The 14,940-nt window shown below is 32.0% G+C and overlaps 1 protein-coding gene across 1 annotated transcript; it reads right to left on the reverse strand.

Annotated features, from left to right (window-relative positions):
- Positions 1 to 3,409: 3,409 nt before the first annotated feature.
- LOC130466071 (protein FAR1-RELATED SEQUENCE 1-like) lies at positions 3,410 to 4,253 on the reverse strand. The gene is made up of 2 exons (XM_056834806.1): positions 4,012 to 4,253; positions 3,410 to 3,925 (listed from the first exon to the last, which is right to left on the reverse strand). Exons 1-2 carry the CDS (start codon positions 4,245 to 4,247, stop codon positions 3,535 to 3,537), a joined length of 627 nt encoding a protein of 208 aa, XP_056690784.1. The 5' UTR covers positions 4,248 to 4,253; the 3' UTR covers positions 3,410 to 3,534.
- Positions 4,254 to 14,940: the final 10,687 nt, after the last annotated feature.

Consider the following 14,940-nt stretch of genomic DNA (forward strand, 5'->3'; position numbering starts at 1 on the left):
CATTCCAAAAATGCATCATTAATAATCATGTTGTATCAAAAGTGGATGTCAGTGTCTATGGCATAGAGGAAAACGTGTTGTTCATGTCTACGTTTATGATTGCATTTGAAGATTTAATGAGACATCTTCCAGCATTTGTTCAAGAAGTTGTGGATTTTGCTGCTTTGTCTAATGGAGAGGGTATTTTGAATGAGTAAGTAGAAATTTTTTCATTTCATAATTTATTGGTTTTCTGTATATGTGTTATAGTAACTTTATATTTGATATAGTATCTTTATATTTGTTATAGTAACTTAATATTTGTTATAACTTTATATTTGATATAGTTACCTATTATATACTATAGTTTCTTTGTATACTATATAGTTTTCTTTTTATATTTTGTAGTTACCTTTTATACATTATAGTTATCTTTTATATATAGTATTTACCTTTTATACTATATAGTTACCATTTGAATGCTATAGTTACCTCTGTACTTTATAGTAACCTTTCATATACTATAGTTACCTTTTGTATCCTATAGTTACTCGATACTTTATAGTTACCTTTTATATACTGTAGTATCCTTTTATTTACTATAGTTACCTTTTATATTCTATTGTTACTTTTTATTTATTATAGTAATCTTTATAATATTTCTGACATAGTTATTGTTTCTTTTTTATGTTTTTCAGTGATAAAGTTATTGAATACAATCATTTTATTGCGGTAGCAAAAGATGACATGTGGACACTCCCTTCTACATTTGATATTATTTTGATTCATATTGAAGCATGGGCTTTCTTATTGAATGAAAATGAAAGGAATCCTGCTGGTTGTCCTCAGAAGCTGTTTTTAGGTGGCACATATTGTGTAAGTTATATTTTTAATAATATAGAATGTTAATTATTTTAAAAAATTTTGGCCTTTGTTTAATTTTTCTTTTAATATTCATTTGCAGAAATATGTTGCTGCATTGATTGAGAAACCAGATGATGCAAAAATCTAGTCTGAATTGTCTGTTTGTCTTAATTATGGTGTAAGAGATATTAATGGAATTAAATCGTTGAAAGATTGTAATATGGTATGATTTATATTTTCTTTATATAACCATATTATTTTCTTTTTTTTTTGTCTCCTTTCTTGTAGTTGTAATCTGTTGTTTTTCTTTTTTATATAGATTTTTGCTCCTGTTCTAATTGAAGACCCGAAGCATTATTACCTGCTTGTGCTTAGTATGAAAGACAAAAGTGTCTATTTCATTGATAATATGCTTCTTGATCCAAAAGAGTTTGAAGAAAGGAAGAAATCTTTTTCTGTCTTGGTAAGTTTTTTTTATAGCTACCTTATATTTATTGTAGTTACTTTATAAATGTTATAGTTACCCTTATATTAGTCTTAGTTTTTTAGAGGAACTATATTTTTAAAAAGGTTACTATTTGTTTAAAACAGGAACTATGTTTTTAAAATAATTACTATCTTTTTTAATTTAGAAAGTAATTTTAACTTTAAAACAGTAATTATGTCTTATAAATAGTTACTGTCTGATTTAATAGGATACTCTATGTGTACTATAGTTACTATATTATTTGAAAGGTTACTATATGTTGTGCAATAGTTACTATACTATTTTACAAATAGTTATGTGTACAATAGTTACTATATGATTCCAAAGGTTACTATATGTTGGTAATAGTTACTATATGATTTTAATGGTTACTATATGATTCTAATTGTTACCCTTATATTCCAGTCCTTATTGAATACAAATACTTTGTTTTGTACAGTGTTCTTCATTGAAAAAACTATTGAAAGATATGGATAACATTCATCATGAAGATATTAGAAGCTTCACATTTATCCCGGTCGGTGGTGATTGGAAGCGAGGTGCTTATGACAAAGACGGTTGTGTCTATTTGATGATGTTTATGATGGTCTTTCATGGTGTTGAAACTGTACAAGATGGTGTTGGGATTTTTGACTTTGATCCCTTGGCAAATGTAAGTTTTTATGTTAAAATTAATTAATGTTATTTATATTCTCTCTTCATTCTTTATAGTTATTGTTTTGTTATCATAGTTACTGTTTTTATTCTAATAGTTGCTTTTCAAATATTTGCAGGAAGATTTCAGGAAGTTTCTCAGGACTTGTATGTGTGGCATCATTGTGTTGTCAAAGTTGAATGTTTGCAAGGATGAATTTCTGAAACAATGGTTGCATTCAGGGAAAACAGGAAACAAGATGTTTTGGATGCCCTAATTAAACAAAGGGAAGAGTTGACTCAGAAATACCTAAATGGCCCTTCAAAAATTGAAATTGTGGCAAGAGTTAATTCAGCAAGGAAATCAAAAGATGTTGAAACAGATGATGATGCTGAGCCAAATGTCATTGTTGAAGATAAAGGACGCGACAAAGGCGGGAGACGCACCAGAGGAGGTAGATGCGGTAGGGGACGTGGACGAGGTGCTTCACGTGGTTAATAATTATTATTGGTGGAAAAACAATTTAATTTTTAGTGTTAGTGTGTAGTCAAATTACTTTTTAGAAAGTACAATTAATTCTAATTTCGATATAGTTACTCTTAGTGATTTTTAATTGTTTGATATATGAGAGTGATTATAACTTCTGCAGTATCTGTGTGATATTGTTCAATTTACTCAGTATAAATATAGTTTCTATTTTAATGAAATAGTTACCTTTATAAAAATATAGTTACTCTTATAAATTTATAAGTCATTTTGATTGCATAAAGAAAGTTACCATATTTTCAAAATAGTAACTATATTTTATAAAGAGTTGCTATATGTACAGAAGGGTAACCACTAAATGTGAAGAGTTAGCATATATAAACAGTGAATAATTTTGTGTATAAATCATAATAGTTACTATCTTACAGATGTAGTTATCTTTAATAAGATATAGTTACTCTTTTTTTTTTTGTATTTTATTACTTGATAAACAGATAGTTACTATAAGTCATTTTGATTGCATAAAAAAGTTACTATATTTTCAGAATAGTAACTATATTTTATAAAGAGTTACTATATGTAAAGAAGGGTAACCACTAAATGTGAAGAGTTAGCATATATAAACAGTGAATAATTTTGTGTATAAATCATAATAGTTACTATCTCACAGATATAGTTATCTTTAATAAGATATAGTTACTCTATTTTTTTGCATTTTATTACTTGATAAATAAAAGTTGTGTTTCTTTCAAAGAGTTACTATACGTTCAGAATAGTAACTATGTAATGTAAAGGAAAACTATGGTATAAACACTCAATAAATTTGTGTATAAATTATAAGTTACGCATTTACTCAATTACATATATATATATATATATATATATATAGTTACCCTTTACAAGATATAGTTACTTTCTTTTTGTATTTTTTACTTGATAAATAAAAATTGTGTGTTTTACAAAGAGTTACTATACGTTCAGAATAGTAACTATGTAATGTAAAGGAAAACTATAGTATAAACACTCAATAAATTTGTTTAAAAATGTTGAAGTAACTGTATATGATAATAAAACAAAAATATCACTAAAATAGTTGTTCTTTAGGTGTAAATAATTGAATATTTGGTGTCTTGGATCCAAATTCTTTGTGTTTCTTTTTTCCTTTCTTTGATGGCTGCTTGTAACTGTCATATTGACCCTTTATTCTCTTCTTACTCTTTCCTTTAATATTAGCGCGATCAGGATCAAGCACAATTGTTATTTCATAATTAGTTGATTCCCCGTCTTGTGTTTCTCGTTGTGCTTCAGCTTTTGCCTTTTCTTGTTCTGCTATCTTTGCAGCTTCTTCTTTTGCCTTCCTTTCTTCTTCCTTTTTTATGATTTCATCAACTGCTTTATTATCCGTTTTAAACTTCTCCTCAATAAATTTTCTGGCCTTTGCTATCTTATGCCCTTTCAAAATTAAGTTATAGTATCTGTGATATAAAGTTTAAGTGTTAAATAAATATCAACTGTAATTGTAACTATATGAAAATGAACTAATGTATATTGAAAAAATTACCTTCTGATCATATGTAATCTCCAACCAGTAAAATTGTTGATTTCACCTTTCTCCCTTTTTATTGTATCAACCCTTTCCCATATCTGTTTCTTTGCATATCTAGTCCATCTTGTTGTTATGTAACGATCTGGAATTATATTGATTGAATGTAAATGCAATATTCGCAAACAATGAAAGCACAACCATTCAGATTCTTCAAAGTTTTTGCATGTGCAAGTGACGGTTGAATCTTCCATTTTGAATTGAACTTCTTGCCTTGATCCTGTTAGATTATTTACATATAAAATAATATTATTCAAAAAAACATCTACTCCAAATATTAAATAAATATTTATAGTTTTTTTACTTGTTATTCCTTCTATCCGCACTTCAAAATACATTGTTCTTCCAACATTTCCTTTGAACTTTGCACTACTTGCCACAGAAAGCTTGAAGTCTTCTTCAAAATCACGGAAAAGTGTTATCGTGTATACATTTGCTGCCTGTTTTAATATAGCACTCATACTTAGCTCTGAAGTAGGTATTCCTCTTGTACAGTCAAAGTCGTCTTTTTCTTCGGTTTTTCTCCATCGATGTATTGTAGCTTGAAAAATACTATAGAACTCTGTTAATGTTGTACTTTTATTTTCTTTAAATCCAACATCATGGTTTGTACTTTTACTTCTTTGTGAAGAAAGTATACCGGCAGAAAAAAATATAGTATTTTCTGAAAGAGTAACTATATTACATTAAGAGTTACTATATGTAAAGAAGGGTAACTATAAACAATAAATAGTAATTTTATGTAAAGTTATAGTTATAGTTATTCTCAATATATATATTAATGTTTTTAGTTATACTCAGTAACTATATTTTATAAAGAGTTACTATTTTCAAAAAAGGGTAACTATAAAATATAAAGAGTAATTATATGTAAAAGTTATAGTTATTTCAATATATACTGATACAAACAGTTACTATATGTAATAGACAATAACTATAATATATGAAGAGGTACATGTTCTATTCCAGCAGCAATAGCTGCATCTTGATCAGTGAAAATTGATATAGGGTGCTTTCCTTCCATAGCCTTCAGAAAAGTTTCAAACACCCAAACGAAAGATTATGTGGTTTCATCCCCAATGAAAGCACAAGCAAACATTGGGTTTTTCCAATGGTTATTGATACCAACAAATGGAGCACATATGAGATTGTACTTATTGGTTCTGAATGTAGTATCAAAAACTAAAACATCTCCATATATTTTGTAATTTTCTCTCATCATAGAATCCCTCCAAAATAGACACTCGACTTTTCCTTCATCATTGAGTCTTACTCTGAAAAAGAACTCAGGATCTATTGATTGTAAGTCATACAGTTTGTTCACTAGTGTTTGTGAATCCTTGCCATCAATTTGCTTCATTTTTAACTTTTAGCAATAGTTTAGATGATCAATCATCGTATGACCTACACAGTCTTCTCCACCAGTTTCTGTGAATCCACCAGTTTGTTCACTAGTGTTTGTTAATCCTTGCCATCAATTTGCTTCATTTTTAACTTGTAGCAATAGTTTAGATGATCAATCATCGTATGACCTACACAGTCTTCTCCACCAGTTTCTGTTGACATATATCTATAAGACTCCATTGGTCTTAGACCACATTCTGACATTGCCTCAATAGCTTCTTGTTTAGGCTCAGTCATTTGTCGTTCCGATCGGTGGAGATAATTACTTATTTCTCTTGTTAATGGGTGATTATGTAACACTACATGCTTTTCTATTTCAAAATCTCCATTTTCATTCTTCTTTGCAAATATTTGAGCTTCACATTTTGTTCTTGTTATCATAACTCTCTTTCTCCTTTATTTCTTCTTTGCATCTGATTGATCATCTTCATTTTTTAGTTCTTTGTTTTTAGGAGGGTCTCTTATTCCAGCAGCAGAGCTGTAGAAGTATTTTCCATTAACAATTGCGGTTCCTTCTTTATATCTATTCTTCCCTTTTCGTACACTAAAACCAATAATAGCAGCATGTTTGCAATATAGATCATAAATCTCATCGGTTGTTTTCCTTGCTTCTCCAATTAAACTGCCATCTAATTCTTTATCAATGTTTTGTTGCTGCTCATTATTTGGATTTTCAAAGATGTTGTGGTTTGTATCAATTGAATGTATTATTGAACCTGTACAAATACAAATATTAGCTTAGTAATTCTTTATAAGTTATAGTTACTGTACTATAAATATAGTTTCTCTTTTTAAGATAAAATTACTCTACAGTTTAAAAAGTTACTGTTTATATATAATAGTTATTTAAAATTTAGAAAAGTTTGGTAATATTAATCCAACCTTTGGCCAATTTTCTTTTATTAATCCCACCTACGACATATTTTTTAATAATCCCACCTTTACTACCCAACGACTTTTATTGCGCTTAAGTGATCGATAACCGGTGAAAAAGTCATCGAGATGGTGATGAATTGATGATAATGACTAAATATAGAGATAGAGAGTACTGCCACGTATGAACATATTATCGTCTTCGATAGGTTTATGACCCGTTAGGCCCAATAAAAGTTGTTGGGTAGTAAAGGTGGGATTATTAAAAAATATGTCGTAGGTGGGCTTAATAAAAGAAAATCGGCAAAAGGTTGGATTAATATTACCACATTTTCCTAAAATTTAATATAGTTACTTGTTATATGTTATAGTTACTTTACTATATATATAGTCCTCTTTACATGTTATAGTTACTCTACAGTTAATATTGTTTGTGCTTATACGTAATAGTTACTCCTCATTGTATATAGTTACTCTTGATATGTTATGGTTTCTTTCAAAAATAGTTTCTTCCTTATTTGATAGTTACTCTACAGTTAATATAGTTACTTTTTATAAGTTAAAGTTACTTTACTGTAAATATAATTCTTGTAATCCCCCGTAATTTTATTATATTTTATTTATATATTTTAACGTATATTTAATATATTTAAATAAGAATTTATGAATTTTGAAAATAAATACATAATTAACGTATATTTATTTATTACATTTTAATATTTTCAACGATTTACGAAATCGAAAATAATTTTAGAATTTTAAGTTGAAAAGAATTTGAATTACGAAAATTGATTGAATTTAGAAAACGATCTTATTCGGTTTTGGATTCAAATCCTAAAACTAAATTCTAATCCTAGCCCAATTTAATAAAGCCCAAAACAAACAACCCATAACCCCAATCCTTATTCACGTAAAACCTCAAACACTCCTTCCTTCCCTTCACGTGAACTGTTGCTTTCTCCTCCCCCTCTCTTTTCAGTTCTGTCGAACACCAACCACCACCATCTGTGCTGCGTCGCCACCGTCGGCCAACCAACTCACGACCACCGCGCCGTCTCTCCTTCGCCGTCGGTAACTCCTCCTCCCTCCTCCTGTTCTCTCGTCTTTTTTTTCGAAATCTCCTAACTTATTGTTTCTCCTTTCCTCCTCCGGTAGGTGAGAACCACCTTGCTGCCACCATTGTTGTTGTCGGCCACCCTTCTCCTACACCTCCCAGATTCTCGAAGCCGCCCAGCTTCCCGTCGGCTTCATCTCTCTCCTCTTTCACGTGGAATCCTTTCCCCTTCTTCTTTTCTTGCTTCACCATCAACGCAACCACCATCGCCGGTCATAACAGCCGTCGACGCTGATTCCCTCTGCCGCCCAGCTTCCTCCGCCGCCCGGTTTCCTCGCTGCCGCCGCCCATGCTGCCGGCCAGCACTCCTCCTTCTCACTCTTTTGGTTATTTCTTAAACCCTAAGTTATTTAAATGTTTTAATTAAGTTTATTAATTTGATTTTATGTTTCTTGAAATTAAATTACTAATCTTTAAGTTAAATTATAATTTTCAGATTTGGTGTTGATGTTACAAATTAATTATTTTCAGTTTTGGTTGATTAATATATAAGTTAGGGTTTTAATCAGTTTAGTGATTTAATTCATGTTTATTGAATGTAAATTATAAGTTATTATGATTAAATTATATTTTCAGATTATACATTATGTTTAAATAATAAATTTAATTTTCAGATTATGTAATTGCTTTGAAATAATGATTTTTAATTATTAAAGCATGAATTTTAAGGTTTTAATAGTTTTGAAATCATGGTAGGATGTTTAGGAATTATTAAAGTCATTGTTTTTATGATTTAAAACATGTTAATTATGTTTTGGAGTAGTTTGAAATTAGTTATATTGCTGGAAATTTAAAGTATGATGCTTTGAAGAGTTTTCAACGAATTTCAATAATTAATATAATAATTATGATGCTAGGAAACCAAATATTCAAGTTTCGATATTGGGAAAAGTTCTAATTATGTTTAGGAGGGGTTTGAAGCTCCCTAATGTTGCTGAAAATTCAATATGAATTGATATGAGTCTATATTGGTTGTTTTTAGGCGGAGAATTCTCTGTAGGCGACTTTTGAATTATTAAAGTGGTCTTGTAGTTTGTTTACACAAGGTACGTACATACCTGTGTGCTTGGAATGTGTGTTATCTATTGAAACCAAGTTGAAATTTGTTGATGAACTTGATTATGTTGGAATTTCATGTTTAATATTGTTGGATGGACATGTTGAACACATATATTTCGTTATGAGAATTATAACATGTTAGTATGGATGATTGATGCAAACATGTTGGTTGGGAACACTAGATTATTTTATATATATATTGATTCAGATCGATTGATCGTTGTCCCCTTTTAGCTTTTCACTACTTTATGAGGGCTGAGGACCTTGTTTAGTAAGTTGAAACCTTATACCCATATAGAGGGGTTGGTCAGTATTAAAGGAAAGGTTGGATTTAATTGGAATGAGTCTTGTTTGATACATTTGTGATCACTTACTTAATTCCAAGATAAAAACAGTTGTGAATAAATGTGGATTGTATGCCTTATGTGATTGTTGAGTCATAGCAGGGTTTCAATTTGTAAATCATGCAAAGTGAAACTAAGTAGCAATAGCTTTAGACTGTGCACGTCTAAAGTGACGGACAAACAGGAGTTGGGGTTCATGGTGGTAGCCCATGGCCTTTATCTCGGACCGGATTGATCACCGTGTCCTATTTTTATTCAAACGTTCCTCGATATCGCAGGTAACTGAGGTTACGGAATCGCGTCCGTACCTCGTCTTCCTTAGTGAAGCTTCTAGCTAGAAAACTCGGTCCATTGCCTATTTCAATTAAAATAATATTATTGTTATAAAAGTCTAGTCCAGTCTAGCCTAGTCTAGCCAAGTGTGGTCGTCAAATTATCATGTTTTGTCTGCCCTTACTTATGTTTAATAGTATCATGTTAGGATTGCTATTGTTTTAGTATGTAGTACTCAGCTTTGCTGATTACGTGCTTTGTTTGTGTGTGTTGATCATGGCTATGCCTTATTGATCCTGTGATGACCCATCTTTGGTGAGCAGTCTCTAAGGATCTATAAGTGTTGCCCATCTACAGGTTTGAAGATGATGCATCATTGAGATCGGGATTAGAGAGCTTGTATTTAGATTTGTTTTGCTAAGTGATTTGGTTTGTTAATTTGGACTTGAAATTTGCCGTACTATTCGTATTTCCTTATTTCCGTTAAGTGGTTTTTGGACTTAATATGTAATCGATTATTTATAAACCTAAAAGTTAGTTTTATGTTTTCCGCTGCAAAATTCTGAATAAGCCGTTACGTTTTCACACGGGCGATAATACTTTGATAATTCTCTATAGCTATATTTATAAAAAGGGTTATTTTAGAAAAAGCGAATTGTCGGTATGTTACAAATTGGTATGAGAGCTAAGGTTTTACTTTAATAAATTTTTAGGCGCCTAACTATCTAGTATTTAAAATAAATGTCTTAAAATCGAGCTCCTACGCATTATAGTGTTAAAAAAAAATTGGTATTTTTTTTTGGGGGCCGAATTCCTTTTATCTTGTTTGAAAGTATATAACATTAACTTATTTATTAGTTTCGAAATTTTTATTTTCATATTATGTATGATTCAAAAAATTGGTACAACTTTTAAAGAAGTTCGAAATTTTTAGTTGCTTTAAGAGGTTATAAGTCTTTGTTTTAGGAAATATAAATTCTTTTTTCGAATTAATAACTTCATTTACGATTTTATTCGCTACGAATTTTTTAAATTTATTTAATTTATTGATTTTATATTTATGTTTATTTATTATTTGATTTTCTTATTTTCCTATCATTATTCTCGTTTTATATTATTATTTAGATTACTTCAATGTTTTAGTTTACGAGAGATGGGTAGTATGAGAAGGGCATATAAGATAGAATTACATGTGCATTAGTAGCTAGTTAATTCTAGCATAAGAAATTAATTGTTATGTACGTGCATGTGTTTATTGTTTAAATGTTGCAATTATATGTGCATAATAGAAATTGTTTGCTTCCACCAAACTTATTGTGTTATCGAATTTTGATTATGATTTGGTTGGGAAGTTATTAGTGAGACCTGAAATTGTTCATTTCAGGAATAAAATATTTATTTTCAAGTACACCAACATAGGATCTCTCGAGAAAGATCGATATATAGAGCACTGATATTTTTGTGAGAAAGCGGTGTTTAGATGTGAATATCTTGCTAGGATTCAAGAGCAACCCAATTGTACTAAGTGATCATGAGAATGAAATGGATTATGAGTCTGGCATTAATAGTTACACCAGCTTTGAACGCACAATGCGTCATATATTAAGAACAGGAGACCCTGATAGGGATGAGGAAGTCCTTCGTGAGTTTGACCGTGCTAGAGGGCATACTAGAGTTGATATTTACAATGTAGTGATACTAAGCCAGAGGAGGATGACCTCACTCTCAAAGACTACGAAGATCCACAAGGCAGAGAAAACTAGCTTAATATTTTAATACCGAGGATGAGGATGAATTTAAATACGAGCCCTTTTACTCCAGAAAGTTATAAGGAATCAAAGAACAAGATTGATAATGTGGGACAAGTCGCCCAACGGTAGTTTAATTTTATTGCATAGCGCTTTTATTTTATTTTGGGACAAGTACGTTATTATGGTTTAGAAATTGTTATTAATATTCTTTTGAGGAATAAAAGTTTCTTTTGAGGAATACAAGTTTCTTTTGAGGAATTAAAGTTAAATATTTAATTATACAAGTGGTCAATGATTTAGTTTGGGCACGCGAAGATGAATAATTTCTTTTATTATTATTATTATTATTTGTGATGATTGAATTTGATTTGTTTTCCCTCGATCGGATGTCCTTTATGTGAATGTCTTTAACGAATCATCGAGGAAGATTATTTTGCAATGATTATTGCACCTTCGTAAATGATTTTATGTGAATATTGTTTATTGAGGCGATCTCTATGGTCAAATCAAATATTGCTTGATATAGAATGACGTGTAAGTAGTGTTTAGAACCTAAGATGGAGTATATTAATGTCAGATCGTGTTATAGAATGGCCAACAATAATGACTTAGTTGTTGCTATTCGGCTCTTGACGGAAAAGCTGACCCAAGAGAGAACTGAGCGTCCCGATTCTGCTGGGGACATGTTCGAGAGACTAGCCAAAGTTAAGTCACCATACTTTAAGGGGAAAACTGGTCTTACCTTTTTAGAGAACTGGGTTAGAGAGTTTGAGAAACCGTTTGGGCCTGTGAAATGTCTTAAGAACATGAGAGTGGGTCAAGTTGTACTGTACTTGAAAGATGAAGCTGATTTATGGTTGAGAGAAAATGGGGCTAGACTTAGCGCTGTTGAGGGATTCAATTGAGATTCGTTTGTTACTGCCCTAAGGAAAAGTTTTATCCTCCTTTTATGAGAAAGCAAAAGGCACAAGAATACATAAACCTTAGGATGGAAGCATGACCATTGCCGATTACTATAGCAAATTTATAATACTGTCGAGGTTTGCACCTGAGGTTGTAGCCACAGAAGAGTTAAAGGCTCTGAGGTTTAAGCAAGGTTTGACCGATGAGATCCAGTTGGGATTAGGTGGAGAAACCTTTACATCTTTAGATAATGTGTATGAGAAAACCGCTCATATTTATGGTTTGCAGTCCATAAGGGACGAGAAAAATGTTGTTGGGGAGAAAAGAAAAGAGTTTAATGTCTGGGAAAACCAAGGGAATTTCAAGAGGAATATGAATGAGAATAGGAATGGAAATGGAAATTTTCGAGGAGGAAACAGTCAGGGGCACAACAATAGAAGTCAATCCGAGATAGTGTATCAGTGCAAAAGGTGCAACAATAACCACCCTGGGAAGGAATGTAAAGGAAAATTGGTGAATTGCCACTACTGTCAGAAAAAAGGGGCATAGAGAGTTTGAGTGCTTCACTGAGCACAGGAGGGAGCAGAATGGTAGTGAGAGTGGTAACCAAGGGAAACGAGGGTTTAACCAATCCAAAAATCAGAGTTCGAAGCCTATAAGGTCGCAGAATAACCTAGGGAACCACAGTAAGTCTGCCAATGAGAACAACAACCAGAATAAGGCTCTGGGCAAACCGTTCATGATGACTAGAAATGAAGCTGAACATTCTGCAGACGTAGTTCATGGTACTTTTTCTATTAACTCCGTGCTAGTTAAAACATCATTTGATTCGGGAGCAACTTATTCTTTCGTTTTGTCATCTGTTATTAAGAGTCTGAAGTTAGTAGATTTTGAATGATTGATTTACCTGTTATTATGTCTACTAGTGTAACCATAAGGTGTATAAGATTATTTAAGAACTTTCCTTTGAAGACAAAAGATTGCATTCTCCCTTCTGATTTGACAAAAGTTTAATTTTAGGGACCTAGATGTAATCCTAGGGATGGATTGGCTAAGTTTTTACAAGGCTAAGATAGACTGTGAAATTCAGAAAGTAAGTTTAAGGAACCCTATTAGAAGGTTGACCTCATATAGACGTTTTGAGAAGTCCAATAACCCTTAGTTATTTCGGTAATGCAAGTGAGGAAATTGATGAATAGGGAGTGTGAGCTATTTCTCTGTAGTGTTCTAGTTGGGAGTAAATAAGTTGGAGTGGAGATCGAGGATGTTCCCAGTGTGAATGAATTCATTGATGTGTTTTCGAGTGGAATTACGAGTATGTCACCAGCTAGAGCATTTGAGTTCACTATAGAGTTAAATCCTGAAACGACACCTATATCTGAAACACCGTATAGCATGACACCTCCTGAAATGAGCTAATTAGGACACAGTTGCAAGAGTTGTTTGGTCAAGGAATATATTAGGCCTAGTGCATCATCGTGGGGAGCTCCTGTGTTGTTTGTTAAGGAGAAAGATAAGAGTATGGAATTATGCATCGATTTTAGGGAGCTAAACACCATCAAGAACAAGTATCCCTTGCCTAGAATAGGTGACATATTGGACCAATTGAATTGGGCGAGTGTGTTTTCGAAGACTGATTTGGGTTTAAAGTACCACCGATTGAGAGTAGCAGATAAGAATATACTTAAGACCTCATTAGGATTCGTTATTGTCATTAAGGGTTTAGAGTAACGTCTTTTGGGTTAACCAATGCACCTGCATTAATTATGGATTTGATGAATGAGATTTTCTACGAATTCCGAATTAAGTTCGTTATTATGTTATTGATGATATCCCGATTTATTCAAGGAACGAGAAGGAGCATGACAAACACTTGAGGATTACTTGGAGACGCTTAGAAATAATCTAGTTTTTAAATGAAGTATACAAATCTTGAAGTCATATGTGTATAAGTGACACCGACGGAAAAGTGAAGGACTAAATTGATTGAGAACTATGTTACGTAAGGGAATAAATTTAAGAGAAGATTTGAGTGGTCCAGGATCGTTAGAAATCATTTGTTGTCTGGAATAGATGAAAAGAAATACATGAATTGGTGCAAGAGCTAAGAGTTAAGCCCAAAAGTTATACACCCATGAAAAGCGTAATGAGGTTCGGTAACAAGGAAAAGTTGAACAGAAGGAATTTCTGTAGATCCTGCTAAGATTCAAGCTGTAAGTGAGTGACCTACTCTAAAGAACGTGTCCGATATTTGAAGTTTTCTAAGCCTAGATGACCATTATAGGAGGTTGTGAAAGAATTTTGGAAGAAAGAAAAACCAATGACCAACCTGTTTGAAAAAGGAATCGAAATTAAAGTGGAGTGAGAAATGGGAGTAAACTTTCCATGTTTGAAAAGAACATTTAACCTCTGCACATGTTGTCGCGTTAGTTGAAACCCTATGGGACTAATTAGCCTACTCATGACCTAAAGCTAGCTACTATTGTGTTATCTGCGAATATTTGGAAACATTACCTTATAGGGAAACATGTAAGATCCTTACCGAGCACAAAAGTCTGAAATTTTGGCAATAAGGTCCAGTTGAATTTGGTACAACATTGAAAAAGAGTACTGCCTTCCACCCTGCAATTGATGGTCAGCCTGAGAGGACTAACCAAATTATGGAATATATATTGAGAGCCTATGCTATTGACTTTAAGGGTAGTTGAGAACCATCTAGATTCGATTGAATTTCTTGCAACAATAGTTACTATGTGAGCTTTAAGATGGCACCTATTGAGGCATTGTGTGGAAAGAAGTGTAGAAATCTTGCTACGATTTTAGTGGAAATGTAGCATTGGGGATATGATTCGTTGAAATAGAAATATCCAAAGTATTCCCTGAGATGAGTTACGAGGGCGTAACTCGTTTTCTTTAAGAGGGGTAGAATGCGATAGAAATTCGCGCTTTTTACCTATTTGTATAACAATTTTTTTGCATTTTATGCTTATTCTTAGCAACTTATACATGTTGATGCAAGTAAATAGATCCTCCGCATAAGAAAACGTGTTCGTGAATATAACAAGTAACTCTTAGTCGGCAAAAGAGTGCACAAGAGTGGCACAAAGTACTTCTACAATAAGAATAAGTTGAAAAGTTTGGAAAGATATGTGAATTTTCGTGTCAA

The sequence above is a fragment of the Spinacia oleracea genome, chromosome 1, assembly GCF_020520425.1.
Source record: "Spinacia oleracea cultivar Varoflay chromosome 1, BTI_SOV_V1, whole genome shotgun sequence".
In the NCBI taxonomy this organism is placed as follows: Eukaryota; Viridiplantae; Streptophyta; class Magnoliopsida; order Caryophyllales; family Amaranthaceae; genus Spinacia; species Spinacia oleracea.

Coding starts and splice junctions, on each gene's coding strand:
- LOC130466071 (XM_056834806.1), bottom strand. CDS start 4,247: ATGGAAGATTCAACCGTCACTTGCACATGCAAAAACTTTGAAGAATCT. Junction 3,926..4,011: donor AGATTACATATGATCAGAAG/GTAATTTTTTCA, acceptor TTTATATCACAG/ATACTATAACTTAATTTTGA.